The 24,154-nt window shown below is 35.9% G+C and overlaps 1 protein-coding gene across 2 annotated transcripts in view; it reads right to left on the reverse strand.

Annotated features, from left to right (window-relative positions):
* The window catches only part of PGF (placental growth factor), a gene marked incomplete in the record, with an annotated part of 845,194 nt that overhangs the window by 151,131 nt on the left and 669,909 nt on the right, over window positions 1–24,154 (reverse strand). For both annotated transcript variants that reach the window (XM_044064029.1, XM_044064030.1), the window contains 1 exon segment: window positions 17,505–17,581. In XM_044064029.1, the coding sequence (XP_043919964.1) occupies window positions 17,505–17,581 (77 nt within the window).

The following is a 24,154-nucleotide window of genomic DNA, read 5'->3' on the forward strand; positions in this document are numbered from 1 at the left end:
TCCTCTAGGTAATGACGAAGACAACTACAAAACTGTTTTAATCTAGGTAATGAGGAAGATAAGTACAAAAAACTGTTTTATTCTAGGTAATGAGGAAGATAAGTACAAAAACTGTTTTAATCTAGGTAATGAGGAAGATAAGTACAAAAATTGTTTTCCTCTAGGTAATGAGGAAGATAAGTACAAAAACAGTTTTCCTTTAGGTAATGAGGACGATAAGTAAGAAAACTGTTTTAATCTAGGTAATGAGGAAGATAAGTAAGAAAACTGTTTTAATCTAGGTAATGAGGGAGATACATACAAAAACTGTTTTAATCTAGGTAATGAGGAAGATAAGTACAAAAACTGTTTTCCTCTAAGAAAATGAGGAAGATAAGTACAAAACTGTTTTAATCTAGGTAATGAGGAAGATAAGTACAATAACTGCTTTAATCTAGGTAATGAGGAAGATAAGTACAAAAACTATTTTAATCTAGGTAATGAGGAAGATATGTACAACAATTGTTTTACTCTAGGTAATGAGGATGATAAGTACAACAATTGTTTTCCTCTAGGTAATGAGGAAGACAAGTACAAAAACTATTTTAATCTAGGTAATGAGGAAGATAAGTACAACAATTGTTTTCCTCTAGGTAATGAGGAAGATAAGTACAAAATCTGTTTTCCTCTAAGAAAATGAGGAAGATAAGTACAAAAACTGTTTTAATCTAGGTAATGAGGAATATAAGTACAAAACTGTTTTAATCTAGGTAATGAGGAAGATAAGTACAATTGTTTTAATCTAGGTAATGAGGAAGATAAGTACAAAAACTGTTTTCTTCTAAGAAAATGAGGAAGATAAGTACAAAAACTGTTTTCCTCTAGGTAATGAGGAAGACAACTACAAAACTGTTTTAATCTAGGTAATGAGGAAGATAAGTACAAAAAACTGTTTTATTCTAGGTAATGAGGAAGATAAGTACAAAAACTGTTTTAATCGAGGTAATGAGGAAGATAAGTACAAAAACTGTTTTCCTCTAGGTAATGAGGAAGATAAGTACAAAAACAGTTTTCCTTTAGGTAATGAGGAAGATAAGTAAGAAAACTGTTTTCCTTTAAGAAAATGATGAAGATAAGTACAAAAACTGTTTTAATCTAGGTAATGAGGAAGATAAGTACAACAATTGTTTTCCACTAGGTAATGAGGAAGATAAGTACAAAAACTGTTTTCCTCTAAGAAAATGAGGAAGATAAGTACAAAAACTGTTTTAATCTAGGTAATGAGGAAGATAAGTAAGAAAACTGTTTTAATCTAGGTAACGAGGGAGATACGTACAAAAACTGTTTTAATCTAGGTAATGAGGAAGATAAGTACAAAAACTGTTTTCCTCTAAGAAAATGAGGAAGATAAGTACAAAACTGTTTTAATCTAGGTAATGAGGAAGATAAGTACAATAACTGCTTTAATCTAGGTAATGAGGAAGATAAGTACAAAAACTATTTTAATCTAGGTAATGAGGAAGATATGTACAACAATTGTTTTACTCTAGGTAATGAGGATGACAAGTACAACAATTGTTTTCCTCTAGGTAATGAGGAAGACAAGTACAAAAACTATTTTAATCTAGGTAATGAGGAAGATAAGTACAACAATTGTTTTCCTCTAGGTAATGAGGAAGATAAGTACAAAATCTGTTTTCCTCTAAGAAAATGAGGAAGATAAGTACAAAAACTGTTTTAATCTAGGTAATGAGGAAGATAAGTACAAAAACTGTTTTAATCTATGTAATGAGGAAGATAAGTACAACAATTGTTTTAATCTAGGTAATGAGGAAGATAAGTACAAAAATTGTTTTCTTCTAAGAAAATGAGGAAGATAAGTACAAAAACTGTTTTCCTCTAGGTAATGAGGAAGACAACTACAAAACTGTTTTAATCTAGGTAATGAGGAAGATAAGTACAAAAAACTGTTTTATTCTAGGTAATGAGGAAGATAAGTACAAAAACTGTTTTAATCGAGGTAATGAGGAAGATAAGTACAAAAACTGTTTTCCTCTAGGTAATGAGGAAGATAAGTACAAAAACAGTTTTCCTTTAGGTAATGAGGAAGATAAGTAAGAAAACTGTTTTCCTCTAAGAAAATGATGAAGATAAGTACAAAAACTGTTTTAATCTAGGTAATGAGGAAGATAAGTACAACAATTGTTTTCCAGTAGGTAATGAGGAAGATAAGTACAGAAACTGTTTTCCTCTAAGAAAATGAGGAAGATAAGTACAAAAACTGTTTTAATCTAGGTAATGAGGAAGATAAGTACAAAAACTGTTTTAATCTAGGTCATGAGGCAGATAAGTACAACAATTGTTTTAATCTAGGTAATGAGGAAGATAAGTACAAAAAATATTTTCCTCTATGTAATGAGGAAGATAAGTACAAAAACTGTTTTCCTCTAAGAAAATGAGGAAGATAAGTACAAAAACTGTTTTAATCTAGGTAATGAGGAAGATAAGTACAACAATTGTTTTCCTCTAGGTAATGAGGACGATAAGTACAAAAACTGTTTTCCTCTAAGAAAATGAGGAAGATAAGTACAAAAACTGTTTTAATCTAGGTAATGAGGAAGATAAGTACAAAAACTGTTTTAATCTAGGTAATGAGGAAGATAAGTACAAAACTATTTTAATCTAGGTAATGAGGAAGATAAGTACAACAATTGTTTTCCTCTAGGTAATGAGGAGGATAAGTACAATTGTTTTCCTCTAGGTAATGAGGAAGATAAGTACAAAAACTGTTTTAATCTAGGTAATGAGGAAGATAAGTACAAACACTGTTTTAATCTAGGTAATGAGGAAGATAAGTACAAAACTATTTTAATCTAGGCAATGAGGAAGATAAGTACAACAACTGTTTTCCTCTAGGTAATGAGGAAGATAAGTACAATAATTGTTTTCCTCTAGGTAATGAGGAAGATAAGTACAAAAACTGTTTTCCTCTAAGGAAATGAGGAAGATAAGTACAAAAACTGTTTTAATCTAGGTAATTAGGAAGATAAGTACAACAATTGTTTTAATCTAGGTAATGAGGAAGATAAGTACAAAAACTGTTTTCCTCTAAGAAAATGAGGAAGATAAGTACAAAAACTGTTTTCGTCTGGGTAATGACGAAGACAACTACAAAACTTTTTTAATCTAGCTAATGAGGAAGATAAGTACAAAACACTGTTTTATTCTAGGTAATGAGGAAGATAAGTACAAAAACTGTTTTAATCCAGGTAATGAGGAAGATAAGTACAAAAACTGTTTTCCTCTAGGTAATGAGGAAGATAAGTACAAAAACAGTTTTCCTTTAGGTAATGAGGAAGATAAGTAAGAAAACTGTTTTCTTCTAGGTAATGTGGAAGATAAGTACAGAACCTGTTTTTCTCTAGGTATTGAGGGAGATAAGTACAAAAACAGTTTTAATCTAGGTAATGAGGAAGATATGTACAACAATTGTTTTCCTCTAGGTAATGAGGAAGATAAGTACAAAAACTATTTTAATCTAGGTAATGAGGAAGATAAGTACAAGAATTGTTTTCCTCTAGGTAATGAGGAAGATAAGTACAACAATTGCTTTCCTCTAGGTAATGAGGAAGACAAGTACAAAAACTATTTTAATCTAAGTAATGAGGAAGATAAGTACAACAATTGTTTTCCTCTAGGTAATGAGGAAGATAAGTACAAAATCTGTTTTCCTCTAAGAAAATGAGGAAGATAAGTACAAAACTGTTTTAATCTAGGTAATGAGGAAGATAAGTACAAAAACTGTTTTAATCTAGGTAATGAGGAAGATAAGTACAAAAACTGTTTCCTCTAGGTAATGAAGAAGATAAGTACAAAACTGTTTTCCTCTATGTAATGAGGAAGATAAGTACAAAAACTGTTTTATTCTAGGCAATAAGGAACATAAGTACAAAAACTGTTTTAATCTAGGTAATGAGGAAGATAAGTACAAAAACTGTTTTCCTCTAGGTAATGAGGAAGATAAGTACAAAAACAGTTTTCCTTTAGGTAATGAGGAAGATAAGTAAGAAAACTGTTTTCCTCCAGGTAATGTGGAAGATAAGTACAGAAGCTGTTTTTCTCTAGGTAATGAAGAAGACAAGTACAAAAACAGTTTTAATCTAGGTAATTAGGAAGATAAGTACAACAATTGTTTTAATCTAGGTAATGAGGAAGATAAGTACAAAAACTGTTTTCCTCTAAGAAAATGAGGAAGATAAGTACAAAAAACTATTTTCCTCTAGGTAATGAGGAAGATAAGTACAAAAACTGTTTTAATCTAGGTAATGAGGAAGATAAGTACAAAAACTGTTTTAATCTAAGTAATGAGGAAGATAAGTACAAAAACTGTTTTAATCTATGCAATGAGGAAGATAAGTACAAAACTGTTTTAATCTAGGTAATGAGGAAGATAAGTACAAAAACTGTTTTCCTCTAGGTAATGAGGAAGATAAGTACAAAAACTGTTTTCCTCTAGGTAATGAGGAAGATAAGTACAAAAACTGTTTTAATCTAGGTAATGAGGAAGATAAGTACAAAAACTGTTTTAATCTAGGTAATGAGGAAGATAAGTACAAAAACTGTTTTAATCTAGGTAATGAGGAAGATAAGTACAAAAACTGTTTTAATCTAGGTAATGAGGAAGATAAGTACAAAAACTGTTTTAATCTAGGTAATGAGGAAGATAAGTACAAAAACTGTTTTCCTCTAGGTAATGAGGAAGATAAGTACAAAAACTGTTTTAATCTAGGTAATGAGGAAGATAAGTACAAAAACCGTTTTAATCTAGGTAACAAGGAAGATAAGTACAAAACTGTTTTAATCTAGGCAATGAGGAAGATAAGTACAAAAACAGTTTTCCTCTAGGTAATGAGGAAGATAAGTACAAAAACTGTTTTAATCTAGGTAATGAGGAAGGTAAGTACAAAAACTGTTTTCCTCTATATGTAATGAGGAAGATAAGTACAAAAATTGTTTTAATCTAGGTAATGAGGAAGATAAGTACAAAAACTGTTTTAATCCAGGTAATGAGGAAGATAAGTACAAAAACTGTTTTCCTCTAGGTAATGAGGAAGATAAGTACAAAAACTATTTTAATCTAGGTAATGAGGGAGATAAGTACAAAAACTGTTTTAATCTAGGTAATGAGGAAGATCAGTACAAAAACTGTTTTAATCTAGGTAATGCGAAAGATAAGTACAAAAACTGTTTTACTCTAGGTAATGAGGAAGATAAGTAAAAAAACTGTTATCCACTAGGTAATGAGAAAGATGAGTACAAAAACTGTTTTAATATAGGTAATGAGGGAGATAAGTACAAAAACTGTTTCCTCTAGGTAATGAGGAAGATAAGTACAAAAACTGTTTTAATCTAGGTAATGAGGAAGATAAGTACAAAAACTGTTTCCTCTAGGTAATGAGGAAGATAAGTACAAAAACTGTTTCCTCTAGGTAATGAGGAACATAAGTACAGAAACTGTTTTAATCTAGGTAATGAGGGAGATATGTACAAAAACTGTTTTAATCTAGGTAATGAAGAAGATAAGTACAAAAACTGTTTTAATCTAGGCAATGAGGAAGATAAGTACAAAAACTGTTTTAATCTAGGTAATGAGGAAGATAAGTACAAAAACTGTTTCCTCTAGGTAATGAGGAAGATAAGTACAAAATCTGTTTTAATCTAGGTAATGAGGAAGATAAGTACAAAAACTGTTTTAATCTTGGTAATGAGGAAGATAAGTACAAAAACTGTTTTAATCTAGGTAATGAGGAAGATAAGTACAAAAACTGTTTTAATCTAGGTAATGAGGAAGATAAGTACAAAAACTGTTTTAATCTAGGTAATGAGGAAGATAAGTACAAAAACTGTTTTAATCTAGGTAATGAGGAAGATAAGTACAAAACTGTTTTAATATAGGTAATGAGGAATGTTGAGTGCTGTCGTAATCTGAAACTTATTTAGTGTTTAGAACAAGTTCTGAACCAGTGCTGAGCACAAAGAAGTAAATTCTAGTGCTAAAACTAAGAATCTGGCTAGTTCTAAGGGAAAAACTGAAGAGCAGACTTTATGGTGCTGGGAATAGTTTAACCCTAGCTAAGCAGCGCTGCGTGATGCACAAATTCGTGCAAACCCGGGTTTTTAACTCAGAAACTTGAAAGGGATAGAAATTAGCCCAAAATGACAAATAAGGTACAGTTTCAGTGCTGGAAACCACTCCTCTTGTGACAGATAGGCTGCTCAATGCTTACCACTCCCACCGATAAGCAGAAAGACTTCCCTCTACCACAACAAGGTTTGGACAAATCAGAAACACAAACTAAAGTCCTGAAACCAGCAAATCTGGTATCCAGACTAGTATACGAAAAGGCAAAAAACGAGCACTACAGACAGTATTTTTTTGTTTTTTTATGAAATTAAACAGAAAAAAGCAATTTACATAGTAAATATGCACAGAATAGGCTGTCACACTTGAGTGTAATGTCTACAGTAGTAAATGCAGTTTAAATTATTAACTTTAAACAGAAAATCAAAGTGTACACATAGTAAAATGATTTAACAGTAAAATGCAGCAGAAATAACAGAACCACAGGAAAAACGGCTTTTAAAGTGTGATAAGCAAAAATGGTCAAGAGAAAGCCAAAAAGATACTTAGTAACAGCAAAAAGTCTCTCCTTCTTGTTTCTGGTGCTGTAGTAGTCTGCAGGACCCCCAAACATAATCCACCGAGCTAAAACAAGCGCAAACCCACGCAAACATAAGTTTTTAACTCAGAAAGTTGAAAGGGATAGAAATCAGCCCAAAACAGCCAATAAGGTTAATTTCAGAGCTGGAAACCACTCCTCTTGCGACAGATAGGCTGCTCAATGCTTACCACTCTCACTGATAAGCAGAAAGACTACCCACTACCACAACAAGGTCTGGACAACTCAGAAACACAAACTAAAGTCCTGAAAACAGTAAATCTGGGATCTGGACTATTCTAGTACAGGAAAAGGCAGGAAACGAGCAAAACAGATAGTTTTTTTTTGTTTTTTTTATGAAATTAAACAGAAAAAAGCAATTTAAATAGTAAATAATTTGTAATCATTTATTAATAAGTCTTTTTACCTTACATATTTTAGTATACAGTATGCATACACAAGCAAAATAATTGTGGAAATATGACTATTTTTATTTTTATTCTATGAATGGTTTAGTGTAGCTTGGGATTGTAATTGAATGATTAATTAATTAGCAAATTGTACCAGGGGTTGGGTATATAAAATTGTAGTTGTAATTGACTGGTAATCTGATGAAGTCCTGGTGTCAGAGGACAAAAACATGGTGACTCTGTTAAGTGTTAATATTAAAGTTTTTATGTTTTTTTATTCCTTGAGTCTGGTGCCTCCGAGTGCCCTTTTTATGGATTTATAATATTGTTACTCCATACTCAAGTCTGGGTCAAATGTAAATAAACAATGACTTCATTGTTTCTGATTTCCAATACTTTATAAATCCTTTTACACAACCTATAGTTCTATAACAATCATTAGCCAATTGGTTGATATGATTAGAAAAACTCATAGCTGGATGTACCCATATACCCAGGTCCTTAAATGAATCTACAGTTTCAATCACTGTGTGCTGTATTAAATATTCACCTTTTAATTTACGTCTCCCAAATCTCATATGCTTAGTTTTTGATGTATTTATCAACATATCATTCTCCTGTGACCAAATGGTCAATTTACTCAAGTTATTTCATGGACTTGCCCTATCTGTAACACATGTAATCAGTTTACCAAATTTCAAGTCATCAGCATATAAACTGTAGAACACATCAGATTAAAAAGTTAGGTCAGAAAGATACAATCAAAACAAGTATGAGCCTAGGACAGAACCCCGTGGGACATCCTGACTGTAGCCTTGAATTTGATGTCTGCCGTCTTCCATGATTTATCCAAGGCCTTTGACACAGTCTCTTACTCTTTTCTTTTGCACAAACTTTATAATCTAGGATTTAACAACACTGGTAAATCATGGCTCTGAAGTTACCTCCAAAAACAGAGGTCAAGCTGTCTAGTGACAAAAAGATATCTCATCCTTCATCCCTGTCCCAGTCAATGTACTCCAAAGGTCAAGTCTTGGGACCTGTTCCCTTTAACATCTTCATGAATGACCTACATGCAGCCTGTAAAGCTGCATCCCTAGTACAGTATGCTAATGACACCACAGTTATCTGTATTGCAAAAAACATCAACAAACTACAAGAACATACCCAGGATTACTTATTCTCTGTAGAAACCTGGCTGATATATGTCCAGCTATTCCTAAACCCAAGTAAGTCCAAACTAATCCTATTTATTTCCAAACAGCTTATAATAAAAAAACCTCTTTCTCATGTACCTCATCCAACAAAAGAAATCTGAACTTGTCACACATACTAATCTGCCAAGGATCTCTGTAGATAAGAACCTAAAATCTGAAATGCACTTCCAAAATATAGTAAAAAAATTACACCAAAAAATTCATTCTCTCTATAGAGCCAAACCCTTCTTCTCGCACACAATAAGCAATCACATTGCTTTCTCTCTTCTTTTGGTTACTCTAGTCCATTCTTCACCCAAAAACTTCCAAGTGACCTTGCTAAACAAACTTGAGCACTGTTACTATGAAGCAGCATGACCCACTGCCAGCCTTCCAAATAGAACCCACCACTGTGCAGCCCTAAGGGAATTACAGTGGCTGGAATTCCCACATTATCTAACCTACTCACAACTTTCACAAATCCACAATATTGTGTATAAACCTAACAACTGTCCATCCATCTCCATCCTCATACAAATAAATAACCCTCCCAGACCACTACATTCATGAGGCAAATACCTATTACATGTATCCAAACCCAACAATTCTGCTGGCAAATCAATACTCTGCCACCACATTGCTAAATCCAGGAACTCCATCCCCCTAGCAAAAGGAGAAGAACACTTCCTGAAATCATTTAAAACTCAAGTAAGGTCCTACCTACCCAATTACCAGTTCTGCATATGAGATGTTCCTGGATGACCGCCAAGCCCTTAATGTCAACATTCTTTTATGTAACCAGTCATAATGCAGCAACTTCTTCATAACCTCTATCTGACCATCATCTACCCCTGTCCACTGCTATCTCTGTCTCCTTTTTACATGGACATCCTCAGTACTCTTTCATAATTTGTAACCATCCTCATCCTATAATTACTTCACTGTCTTCTACTCAATATCTATTCACAGCTGACTCCATCTCAAGTAACTAGACTCGTATAAGCATGATATTAGTTAATATGCTACTGTTTTTTTCATTTAACTGTCATGTCATTACAATTCTGTGTACATTTATTTACTATTCTGTGCATGTACATACATTTACTATTCTATGGATGCATTTTTTTATTTTTTGATTACCTGTCATATCATTACTAGTCAATGTATGTAGGTGCATTTATTAATTACATCTTGTTTAAAATGCCTTCTACTCATTTTGCAAAACGGAACATTCTCCCTGTGCTTCCACTGAAAATGGGACTGATGCCCAGTCAGACTTTCCCAGTAAACAAAAGCAATACATAAATAGATAAATAAGAAAACTTATACCAGTGACCAGTCACTGTAACAGTAAATAAATAAATATAAACTTTCATTGTTATTAGAGTTCTAACTGGTAAGCTGTGCAGAAGAATATCATTAGATCAGCTGTGGTTAGATCACTTTTTTGAACACGTGTGATTAGATAAAGCGATAGACCACTTGAATGACATACATTTGTATAGACATATATATAATATATACATGTATTTATCTATCTATCTATCTATCTATCTATCTATCTATCTATCTATCTATCTATCTATCTATCTATCTATTTATATGGGTGTAATAGCTAACAGCAAATACTCTTAACTGTGGTTTCTTGGCTGCTGGACTACTGGTCTGTGTGTGAGATTGTGGTATGTTGAGGTTTGAGAATTTGCAGTTGGTATAAGGGTATGGGGGGCACAGCTCACCAAATGGGGACTGGGGTTGCCTCCTGCAAAAAAATGATATTTTCATTTTTTTATGTTTTTTTTTTCATTTGATATAAAAAAACATAACATTTTGTTCAATGCTGTCTTCAGCATTCACTATTACATCAGAATTCACACACACACACACACACACACACACACACACACACACACACACACACACACACACACACACACACACACACACACACACACACACACACACACACACACACACACACACACACACACACAATCTATAAGCTTTGCATCATAATTAAGATTGCTTAGGCAAGTTTGAGTAAGTACACTTTCAGACGAACAAGGGAAGCCTGCTTATCTGCTTACCGTACCTAATAACATTGGGTAGCAATATCTCATCCCAGCATGCTGGACTTAAGATACAGACGGCTCAGTGAATAGTTCACAGATGGCAGTGGAATATGCATTCTGTAAGGAGAAAGGGCAGTGAAGCAATTATACTGACTAGAAAATGGGAGTGAACACAATGGGCTGCTTAGCTTCCAATTGTGACCTCTTCTACTGGATTTGACCACAACCAAGCCTGCAAGATTTGGGATAATGCCTGGACAGCATACAGCAAAAGTGCGCAAAATACTTGTATGTCATAAAGTACAGTGTTAATGAATACCATGGCTTGATTTTTCTGGTAAATAAAATTACCTTTACAAGTTGTTTCAGGTATCTTGACTGAAAGTTACTGAACACAGTACAGTATTCAACAATGGGATGGATCACTGAGGTATAATATGTTATAGTGATCTCCCTGGAGTGACAAGACAACAGCACAGCATTCAGTAATGGGATGGACCACTGAGGTGTAATGTGGTACAGTGATTTTCCTGGAGTGACAAGACAACAGCACAGTATTCAGTAATGGGATGCACCTATGAAGTGTAATGTGGTACAGTGATCTCCCTGGAGTGGCAAGATGACAGCACAGTATTCAGTAATGGGATGGACCACTGAGGTGTAATGTGGTGCAGTCATCTCCCTGAAGTGACAAGACAGCAGGACAGTATTCAGAAATGGGACAGACCACTGATGTGTAATATGGTACAGTCATCTCCCTGGAGTAACAAGACATGTCCTTTAGAATAAGATGGGTTGCAGAATATGCTTGTTTGACTTTGGTAATCACTTACCGGTCAAAATCTAAATTACTATCCACCATACTCCCTAGATATATAATGACAATCTCATAATTATGACAACCATTTATTCTGTAATCATAATTATGTCCTTTTTGCCAAGTTTCATGATTCTAAATTTACTGACATTAAATGTGAAGTCATTACTGCATGGGTAAGCATTTGTTTACAATAATTTTAAAGGTCTTTAGTGTCCTTTATCAAGTATGAACAGCTTAAAATCTGTATTTTCCTAAATTCTTTTTACCCCCCACTGGATTTGCTACCCCAGAACCACGAGGATGCCAGCCATTCAGAAGGGTTGACTGTGCCCTTTAGCGGTATCCTAGCAGTATTTTTATTTTTGTATGATGGTCCTAAACTCACCCCTGGATAGACAGATGAGTGATCTGTGTAGAATCCCAGAATGCCCTTGGGATACATGCTTCTGTTTACTGGCGATGAAGGCTGCCACCTCTTGGTGGCTTGCTAAAACCTTACTGCTTCACCGGCTGTGCACTGGCATTTCCTGTTTTCCTCAGAGAGTATTTGGAAGCATGCGGCTAGATCTACCACACCCTCCTCTCGAGATGGATACAGCATTCTTCCCTTTCATCTCTAACAAATGCCCAACCCGCTAATTCATCTCAGGTCAGGAGACAGTAGTCAGGACTTTATTTTTATATGCTACTAGAAATGGACTTAAAGTGGCATTTTGACTACATTAGTACCAGGGTTTTACTACCTACTTATTATTTTCAGTTCAAAGCTAGGGGAATCATTGTTTGACTAACGTACCTCATCCCACAGCAAAATAAATGCTTTTGATTTCCAAAGTTTGCAAATCATTAACCTGATACCATGTATAATACAGTCTGCCTTTATAAGCAGGCTTTTAAATGACAAGTTTAAAACGTGCTTGTCGTTCAGTTTTCCTTGGCGTAGCTCTTGCATTCATATAGTAGGCTTATTTAACCCAATTTACTTGGCAATTCATTGTATGAGCAGCAGTTTAACAGCAATTGCTAGAATACAGACTTTTAGCAAGTCTACACCCTCTTCACAACTACTTAAGTTGCAGTACTCACACGATATATGTCATTTTCCATAGCGCATTGAGCCTTACTGTTAAAAAATAAATAAATAAATATATAAAAAGTGCCAGTGTCAGAAGCTTGACAAGTAGCACACCCACTTTTGGTTCTGAGGGATCAAAAGTCTCCAAGTTCTATTCCTGTACCAGGTACTTTGATTAATTAATCAATATTGACTGCACTAAGGGGTCCTGCACTCCTGAGTGTGCCGTCCTTTGTATGAGACATTAAAATGAGATCCTATCTGCCTGAGTTGGTGGTAGCTCAGGTGGATATATAAGTTCCCATGACACTTACCAAAGCAGTAAGGGGTGTTTATTACAATACTGACCACACATTTTAAATGTACGTTTTCATAACAGTTACACCATTTAATGTCATATTAAACATTTTTATAGTCCTAAAAAGAAAAAAAATAACTATTATCAAACAGACTTTCTCAACCCATCCATCCTTTTCTTTATTGCCATACTTGAAGTTTTCTGCGAACTAAACCACAGTCCCACAGGTTGTATTAAAATTGTTTCAACTAGTTTATCTGTAAAACTGTAGTATCCCCACTGCACATACTAAAACTTATTGTAACTCATTTGTTTCTTTTCTTTTTTTTTTTTTTTACAATTTGTTTCATATTTACTGTATATCAATTTCTCTAAACATACTTTCTAAAATCCTCATGATTAAACTCAACCAAGAAATTCTCCCAAAATAACTTCAACCTCCCACAACTTACCAGACTATGTTCCACACATTTCACAACTTTACAAGATGGCACATAACCTTTTTCTATTTTACTGTACATTATTTGAACTTTTACTAATAGCCTACCCAATATTAACATCCATAAAAAATCTGAATTTATTGAACATCCTTGAAACTCCTGTGCCTCTTCTTTGTTGTGTTTTTTCTAGCCACACTAATCCTTTTCCATAGTCTCTCATAATAAACATGTTCTATTAGTTTTGTGTACCACATCTTTTTCTACAATTCCCTTAAACTTCCTATCTTCACTGTTTTGTCTTACACACATATTACTCCATTATCTTATTAATTTCTACACTATTTCTTTTCCTTCTCATTAAACATTCCCGTATCTCCTTATATTTTATTCACAATAACTCACCAAAATCCTTTTTTCTGCTATTTTCTCTAACATGAAATACATATTTAATATTGCCAAAGGAATCATTGGGTTAATTAACCACAATTTTATTACCTCTGTCTTGAAATATAATATTCCCCCTTTTCACAGGATTCAATCTCAAGTGCCAAATACACTGAAATATCCCTTCCAAAAGTACTGTCTCCTTATCTCTGGGAAAAGGAAATACCCCTAAATACTTCAACTTAATTAACAATACTGAATGAATCAAATAAAGATTTTTTTTATTAACAGAATTTGAATAATTTCCATAAATCAGCAATTTCCCTTATTTCTTCCAACCCATCATTCCATCGCTCTGTTTCTTTTTGTCTTCTTCCAAACCTAATCTCCAACAGTCTTACTTACTGCATCCCAGATTACACCCCCATATTAAACACATCCCTATGACCTTTACCTTATCGCTGTTTAAGATTAATCCTAGTTCACTTAACTTCCCTTCCGACTATTTAATGACTTCTCTTACCCAGTTTCTGTTATTTTTAGCTACCACTAAATCATAGGCTCATAGATTAGTACTAGGCTAACTGCCCTTGTGGAACATTTTAAGCTTAGCCAATTACCCCATGTGAGAATCAAACCCTACAACCATTATCTGCATAATTCATAAACAAACATACCTGCAGTCTTTGTACTACCTTCCCACCTTGCATTACTGCATTAATTACTACCACAAAGAGTACTCCACTCAGTGACCTCCTTGTTTAACTCCTTTGACTACTTTTATTTTTCATCCACCCGTTCATTAAGCATAATCGTACTCCACGTAATCTTACATATACCTTCTACTACTTTCCTAATCATGCAGCCTATAGCATAACTTTCCAAGACACTCCACATTCCATCCTGCCCCACAAAATCCAAAGCTTTCTGTACATCCCATCCTAACGACCTTCCCTCTTCCTTCCTGCTGTATCACTTTCCTAACCAGCAGTAACACATCCCTTATTTTCCTCCTTTATCCCAAACACTCCCTCATCATGTACTCCCTTCATTAACCCTCTCATTCTTTCTTGCAATACTTTCAAAATATCTTGTAATCTGTATTGCTGAAATGAATTGGCCTCCTCTATCTTTCCCCTTGTTTATACATAAACTTCATTCTACACTCACGCATTCTCTCTTCTGCTAATCCTTTCCTCATATGATTCACTTTAACTTTCCTGTAAAAACGTACACTATCCTATCAGGACTTACAGACCGATCTTCTTTGACCTTCCCCAACATTTTATCCAAACTCTCATTACGATATCTTTCTCAGCTCTCTGTTCACTTCTTTTGACAATTTACTTACCTTCCATTCAATTCTCTTCTACTCACATTTCTTTTATATATTCCAAACATAACTTTTAAACTACTCACATAACTGCTCCTTGAAACTCCTCTATAAGCCCCTCTTTACTCCACATTTTTTCCATCCTACATTGTCCCTGTTTCTGCAACTTACTAAAAAGATGATACCAATTTGTTTCTTTTACCACATACAGCTTGCCCTACCTTACTGAAGATTTCTATTTTCCTTGTCCACACTCCTTTCTGTATTCAATCTTAAACTTTTTCATATTTATTCTTATGCATTAACCCACAATGCAGTCCAGGTGTCACTGAACTCTCTCATTTGTATTGCTCTTTCCATAAAAAAATCCATTCTTCCCTTATTTCCTCTGTTATAATACCACCCTATTTATATTTTTACTCCTTTTTATTCCCTAATACTTTTTTTTCCCATTTTTACCTACTTCATCCCACAAGCAATACATGGTCTGGGATATTAGCTTCAATTGTACCCCTATACCTCTACCAAACAGTTTACTATCATTATGTTGAAGTGGATTTCGATGAATCCACTTCAGCGAAAGGCAGGGGGTCGAATGGTGACAATGTCGAACCTGACATTGCTGAATTACAAATCTCGCCCCTATCTTGACCCATGTTAATATGTTCCATGTTCCATGGTCATATTCGAGACATAATTCAGCAATGTCAACTTGCGCGGACATGGGTCGATGTAAGCAGCGTTCAACTGAGTCCATTCCGACATTATGATAGTAAACTCTACCAAACTATCAAGACAATAAAGAATATTCAGCTTCAGATTTCATTTATGCCTTTTTATTTTTAAAGCTTGTATTCTTTCCTAAACTAATTTTTCATACATCATCAATTCATAACATGCTTTACTATATTTTCTTTTTCTTCTGTTTTTAATTATAATCAGTGCCTGTTGCAACAACATCCATATTGACAATATATTGCTTATTATTTCAAATAATTCCTTCTTTTCCTTCGTCCTCATATTTGGATATACCATTATTAACCTAACAAATGTTTGGAGTTTTCAGTCACGTTTTTCCTGATACACATACTTGCATCCAACATTTGTGTTTCTTCCTTAAGAAACACTGCAGTCCTACATCAGACATTTTTGCCAAAGTTCAATACTATTTGTTTCCCCCATAAATTCTTTAACTGTTCCTTTTTTGTAAGCTCAAAAACCTATTATACAATGACCCCCCATTAATATTCAAAAACGTGCACGCTGATTGGTCAGCATGCATGTTGTAAATCACATATAGTAATGGAAAAAGGTCCAGTCGCCCGGACTTTTTCTATTACTATATCTCTTTTTTACAGCAACGGAGAATGCAAGATCTCCATTGCTTCACACTGTCTCACTATGTTAAACTGCGAGACAGTTTGTAAAAAGCAATGGAGATCTTGCTTTCTCCGTTGCTTTTTTCAAAACTGTCTCACTATGTTAAATGGGTTTAACATAGCGAGACAGCTTTAAAAAAAAGCAACAGAGAATCTCCATTGCTTTTTTAAAGCTGTCTCGCTATGTTAAACCCATTTAACATAGCGAAACAGTTTGTAAAAAGCAATGGAGATCTTGCTTTCTCTGTTGCTTTTGCCCACAGCTCTGATGTACTGTGTAGGCATACGCATGTGCAGTACATCAGAACTGCTGCAGAATACCAGACAGCTGCGGAAGGGCAGCAAGGAGGCATTATACAATGCCATTATTTAAGAAAAGTAATTATTTTTTTTCTTAAATAATGCCATTGTATAATAGCAATAACCCATGCCTGGGTGTAGGTAATGCTGGATTTACCCACGGTTGGCTTTGTTTGGCCACTCGGGCTTCGCCCTTGTGACGAAACCACACCAACCGTGGGTAAGTCCAGCATTACCCACACCCACGCATGGGTTATTGCTATAATATCTAATAAGTCAATTGTTCACAGAGTTCTACATATGTATACCTCATTAATTATGCTAACATTTACTTAATATAAAACTATCCATTTCCTTTTTTTTTTGTTAAAAGATTGCAACATCTCTCTTTTTATAATGCAGCAGTGTCCTGTCCACCTGCTCTAATGTCCGTAACTAAGGAGGAAAGCCTCAGTGTACTGGCCAAAGTCACCCTACTTGCCTTTAATACCCTTTTTATTTTGTATTTTAGTTACAGGTAGGTGAGCTGAACCAATAGTGTAATTTATAGTCACCATCTTGATACAGTAAAACATGAAGAAAAGCATCCCATGTAAATACAAGATACACTGTTAAGCTACATTAACAATCAAATGTGCATAAGCAATACTTTTGGAACAACATTACATTATTGTTGAAGATACTAGAGACGTATCCCTTGAAAATAGGCTGCAGACTTAGTGGAATCTATTAGGTCCATAAAATGCAAACAAATACTGAAAGTTATCTCTGGTATGAAAATGCAACCAGCAACCTTCTGCATAAAAGCAGGTTTATAAACGGCAAAGTCATGTATAATGATTTCAGTTGAATTGTTTTCACAAGTTCTGCCCTACTGAGCAATCCAGAGGTTCCAACAACCACTGATGAGTTATCCCTTCCTTGTTACAAGAGAACATTTGTATGAGTGCTTAACTTTTGTATACTTTGATCCCCTGCCTTTTTGACCAAGACACAAACCACTTAGATGTGCAGCTCACTGAGTCTTGTGCCATTGTTCAACATTACAACACCCATTAAATACTTTTTTCAGGTAAAGTATTGGCCTTAGGCTCCTTACCTACATTCACAGCTTGTGTGCTCTGTGAAGTCCAGCTCTGTGAATTCGTCCTCTCCCAGTGGATTGATCTTCAACAGCTGAGAACAAAGTGAAGAATCATATTACTTACATTCATGCATGCGGTCACGTGCACAATTTATTTATTTATTTACTTGAGGTCTTATCCACCTTTTATTTTTATACACAGATTGTTCCCCCACCCCAGTACCTTCTCCAGTGGCTCCACTACTGCAGGGCTGGTGTTAGCATTTTTGGGGCCACTAGCAAATGTCAAGTTGGGGGCCCCTTGGACACTTCAGTCTAAGTATCACCCTGTCAGTACCACCCCTTCAAACTTCATAACTTTTTAATTCATGCTGCAGAGTTTTAAAAGTAGTGCACACTGTAGGTGCAATGCTGTTAAAGTCCAACGTGCCTGTACCACACTGTATCGGCATGTCTCACAGAGGGGCATTTGCAGTTACTGGTATTTAGCTGCAACAATGATACATTACAACAACTCTATGTACATGGCTGGGCTTAAGTGAAATGGTGCCCTAGGCATTGCCTGCTGTTTCACCTCCCAACACCCATACACCCTCTTCAGTGCTCCTCTCTCATTCCCCCCATCCCAGGCTCCCCTCACCACGGACATTCATTTTTTCTTTCTTTTCTCGCATTTTGCCATACTCAACTTTTTCAAAAAGCCATGACTTTCTGTATGTTCTGAAGTGCATTTTAAAGTTTCTTTTTCTTTTTACACAACATTTTCATCTAGTGATAGCTTGAACAGAAATTATGATAAAGGAAAGAAAGTCAGTCTTGATGTTCAACTTTCTTGCATCCTTTCAACATACCTTTTCTGACCAAGACAGCACATTAACAACCATTTAGAAAATAACTCAGTTAAGTCAAAGTCCCCAGAAGCCTAGGGTTATCGATGCTCTATGATGTATTTTAAATAACCTTTTAATTCAGTGCTGGTCTGTACAAAATTAATGAGTAAGAAAATCATTTCCATCTTATTTTTTCAAGGAAGACATAAGTTGTGCTAAAGATACACAAATCTTGCCTACCTCCCAACATGCTCCTCCCAGAAAAAGGCAGTTACTGCCTGCACATCCCTCTGATGTTAGGCTGGGATGAAAGCAGAGCTTTAAATGACCACAGTCATGTATTTCAAGTGACTGCTGACATACATATACATAGCATGCCTCCTCACTCCCCACCCCTACCCTACAAAGGCAGCTGCCCATATACGTGCTTGATGTGTGACTGTAAAAGGAAAGTGAAAAAAAACAATGATGATCTAGACATTCTGCGAAAATCTGGACAGCTGAGACATATGGCTATAATGACCTTCTGTGCACACCTCTAAGGTTTGAGTGTCATAAAAATTAAAAAAAGTAATGACAACATAATCCCTAGCCTCCCACACAAGCTACAGCAGTCTTCTGTACACATATCTGAACAGGGTTGGTTTTAGAAGTTCCATTGAGGATAAAGTCCACCACTAAGGCCATGTTAAAATCCATTTATACAGTGTGGGGTGTGGGGGCCACTGGACTCCTTGAAGTTCTAAATGTCTGAATGTTCCGTGATGTATTTTATACCTTACTTTTGAAATACAATTACTTGTTGACTGCATTCTTTTGCTGCTACTCAGAAGAGTTATGTATGTGCGTGACATTATTGTGTGTCTGCACAGGTAAAAATCAGAGACCTTCATACACACACACATACACATTGTACCTTCACCTTCAGGAAAAATGGGATGCAGCATCTTTATGAGCAGCTGAGTTTAATCAGAGCACTGACAGGGAGAGTTTAGAGACTTCACATAAAAAAGCACAGCCAAGAACTGAACCCACACAAAACACTGAAATGGCAATGTTACTCGCTGCACCACAGTAGCAATGAAAAGTTGCTTTCACCCATCCTCTTCCTGCCAAGCCACCAAATACAGCCACTTATCATTTGTGAGGTCTATGTTTGTGAAAAGAAAATGTGGTTAGCTTGTTACTCTTAAATGTACTGCAACCCTGCCCCCCAGGTTCCTATCAGAAGACAGAAGACGCATTCTGTCTAATGCATCTTGGTCGAATTTCAAATGTCGAAAACGCAAAATGACGAAGCAGCATATAAACAAATTCTTTCCCTGGGAAAGAAGTCGCTTGGCCACTTCTGTCACTTTGCCATTTTCGGCACTGTAGTGCAATCTCGGAGTTGGTATATTTAAGTAGGGGGTGTGTGGGGGGCAAAGCCCCCCACTTAAAATACTGTTGGGTGTTTTTTTTTTTTTTTGGGAACAGCGATTTTTTTTCCCTATGGAAAAAATCACTGTTCTGGTTGTTTTCTCTTTTAAGTTTTCGATTTTTTTGGGGTAGATATAACAGCGTTTGATCTTTTGCTGTTATAATATAGACCCCCCCCAAGTAACTGTGCTTGTTACTCTTACAATGCAACACACACACACACACACACACACACACACACACACACACACACACACACACACACACACACACACACACACACACACACACACACACACAGCATAAGTGATAGCAATATTAGTTTTGCACTTATGGTACTGTCACACCAGATCAGCAACTGTTGTTTAGCAGTTGTCAAACAGCAGCAGAGGTAAGTCACTTTTATTCATCTCATCGTGGAGTAAAGTGCAGCTGTCAGTGACCCTGATTTTACAGAATGTCTCTGATTTTGACTCATAATTTTGCTCTATTAACCGTAAAGAAGTTTGATTTGCTGATGTATCGTTCAGGAATACAGACAGTCAGTATTTCCGAACATCAGTGTTTCATACGTCTTATTTTCCAAAAAACACATGTTGATTCAAAATGTTTTCTATTAACTTTTTAAGTGAATTTGAATAATATTTAAAAAGTGTTCCTGATTTTGGGCTTTTATGTTGCTATTATTTTTTGGCTTTGCCGAGACGTCTTGAGTAAAGAAGTTGAGAGTTATAATATCTAGTGATCTGTCCATATTTATAAAACTTCCTGAAAAAGAAAATCATCCTTGAAGATCAGAAGCATTGGCTCTTCTTAAAATCCAAAGTAAACACTAAGATGGGCAGCTGATCTCTACCCTTACTTTGATCAAGTTCATTCACTGATTATCATCTTTATCCTAAAATATTATATCACGGCCATGTTTCATATAAAGAGCATAGTCAGAAAATGAATATTTTTCCCCTCATTTTTCCCCAGCCAGCAGCAGCTTTTGTGGGATGCCCATACAGTCAAGGATGATTAAAAGGGGCCTCTCAGCCATGGGTGTTGCAGGTGCCTAAAGCTGGTTATGATGTTAGTTTTAACGGTATGTCGACCAGTAAGATTTAATTAAGTCAAGGGCACTATGTCAGTTGTAAAGCATTTAATGAAAATGTGAAGTCCGTTGACACAACACTATTAAAATAACCAAATATATATTTGAATGTTAAAGGAGATAAAAATAAGAGTTATTACCCATCTAGTTTATTAAGTACACAAGACTGCTGTACTAGTTTTTGTTGCTTTGACAAACATGATACAAAACATCAAAATAAGATAACTTGCTGTGGTTCGAGGCCCCCAGGACCAGGGCACCCCCAGGAACCACAGGGTTTGCTGGTACCTAAAGCTGGCTGTGCACTACTGGTACCCCAATCACTCTGTTTGTTCAGAGGGTTTGAGAGATCAACATTTCCATGCTAAGCAAGAACCCTACAAGTCCTTTGTTTCTGCCTGGGAATCCCTACTGGCTTGCCAGTCTGTGACAACAGTCAGGTGATAGGAAGTGGGCAGATTGTGGGTTCTGTGGGGGAGCCCAGCCTCCCACCTCCAGGAGCAGCCTTTTCCAGCCTTGCCAGCTCCTCCTCCATTGCCATTGTGACATGCATGGAGACAGTATGGATTTGACAAGTTCAAACTCCACTAGGTAATACCTACTGTGGCAAGCTCCAGCTGTCTCTCATCCCCCCAAGATGGGTGAACCAACACAGGCCACTCTCTGTCATCTTCAACAGCCAGTTCCTGCAGGTATCAAGTCACTATTTGAACTCAGGTCATCCATGGCTCAGACAGGGCTTTATCTGTGAATGCCGCAGAGTTAGCTAGTACACTGATTGTTCACTACACCTTACTCATGTGCTTGCCAGTTTATGATTTATTCTTTGTGTCCCCATGACGGACGTCTCCAGCTGAGAAAACTTCACTTCATTTTCTCTAAAGCAAAATGTGTTCCTGACGCCTGCCGGCTGATGCCCGTACAAGCAGAATGACTGTATTTCATAATGAAAAGCTTTACTGTCCTTTAGTTTGCTTTGCTACTGTCTGGCATGTAGAAACATGCAACACTATACGGCATCCGCCCCTCTATGTAAGCTGCTGCCCTAAATTTCACAGTATGTTAGGCTATGAGGCCGATTGGGCAGGATTACTACTGAATTTACTTAGTTGTAGAACATTAGTTTCTGAGAAACCCTAAAACACACAGGTATATATGGGGGAGTACCACCTGGTCTAAAGGAAAAGACCACAGATCTACGGTCTACTTTAATGAGGGATGAGGAGGCCCAGGGAGGTGTGCTACAAGGGACAATATTCTGAAGGATCAAGGTTGTTGGGGCCCCTAGCAGCAAGTTTAACTATTTGTTGTGATGGTAGGTCTTTCTGTACAGGTCTGGGAACATGCAGATGTATGTATGTGTGAGACTGCAGGGCCCTTATGGTAATGAGGGTGCTCACAATAGCTACCAGGGGAAGTGAAGAGGGCCAAAATTAGAAAGACTCTAACAGCCCAATTTAATAAGGGCTTCAGACTTTGGCAGAATAGGGGGATATGGCAAGGGGGTTGATCCAAGAATGACCCTCCCCTGCAGGTCATTGAGTGCTAGACCAGATGATCTTTTAATGGTCTGGGGCACAGAGGATTAATGGTTTTGGGTGGCTACTGCATCAAACTACCTTTATGCCTGCTGGGTAATGGCTTTGTCCTGTGAGCTCCTGCCCACATCAGTGGTCATGTTGCCATCATTAGGGAATGAATGGTCTAGGACTGGTGTGACAGGGGATGATGTGCTGGGAGGTTAGGAGATAAAATGCACATGAAAAACAGTCGGTAAGAACAGTATGACAAACAGAAAAATAAAACATATATACATAAATAAATATGCTAGCAAAGTTCTTGACTAAATGCAGTGCACATTATTAAGACTTTTTCTTTTGTCAAGGTGGCCCTGAGTGATGCTGAAGTCCAGTCTATAAAAATATGAAACCCGGAAAGGGCGTACATGTGATTCTCATTATTTAGTAACAATCTTTGATATGAAACCCTGAAAGGGCGTACATGTGATTCTCATTATTTAGTAACAATATTTGATATGAAACCCTGAAAGGGCGTACATGTGATTCTCATTATTTAGTAACAATCTTTGATATGAAACCCTGAAAGGGCGTACATATTCTCATTATTTAGTAACAATCTTTGATATGAAACCCTGAAAGGGCATACATGTGATTCTCATTATTTAGTAACAATGTTTGATATGAAACCCTGAAAGGGCGTACATCTGATTCTCATTATTTAGTAACAATCTTTGATATGAAACCCTGAAAGGGTGTACATGTGATTCTCATTATTTAGTAACAATCTTTGATATGAAACCCTGAAAGGGCGTACATCTGATTCTCATTATTTAGTAACAATCTTTGATATGAAACCCTGAAAGGGCGTACATCTGATTCTCATTATTTAGTAACAATCTTTGATATGAAACCCTGAAAGGGCGTACATCTGATTCTCATTATTTAGTAACAATCTTTGATATGAAACCCTGAAAGGGCGTACATGTGATTCTCATTATTTAGTAACAATCTTTGATATGAAACCCTGAAAGGGCGTACATGTGATTCTCATTATTTAGTAACAATCTTTGATATGAAACCCTGAAAGGGCGTACATGTGATTCTCATTATTTAGTAACAATCTTTGATATGAAACCCTGAAAGGGCGTACATCTGATTCTCATTATTTAGTAACAATCTTTGATATGAAACCCTGAAAGGGCGTACATGTGATTCTCATTATTTAGTAACAATCTTTGATATGAAACCCTGAAAGGGCATACATGTGATTCTCATTATTTAGTAACAATCTTTGATATGAAACCCTGAAAGGGCATATGTGATTCTCATTATTTAGTAACAATCTTTGATATGAAACCCTGAAAGTGCGTACATGTGATTCTCATTATTTAGTAACAATCTTTGATATGAAACCCTGAAAGGGCGTACATGTGATTCTCATTATTTAGTAACAATCTTTGATATGAAACCCTGAAAGGGTGTACATGTGATTCTCATTATTTAGTAACAATCTTTGATATGAAACCCTGAAAGGGCGTACATGTGATTCTCATTATTTAGTAACAATCTTTGATATGAAACCCTGAAAGGGCGTACATCTGATTCTCATTATTTAGTAACAATCTTTGATATGAAACCCTGAAAGGGCGTACATCTGATTCTCATTATTTAGTAACAATCTTTGATATGAAACTCTGAAAGGGCGTACATGTGATTCTCATTATTTAGTAACAATCTTTGAAATGAAACCCTGAAAGGGCGTACATGTGATTCTCATTATTTAGTAACAATCTTTGATAT

Source organism: Protopterus annectens, chromosome 2.part2, assembly GCF_019279795.1.
Source record: "Protopterus annectens isolate FY-2018-M chromosome 2.part2, PAN1.0, whole genome shotgun sequence".
NCBI classification, from domain to species: Eukaryota; Metazoa; Chordata; order Ceratodontiformes; family Protopteridae; genus Protopterus; species Protopterus annectens.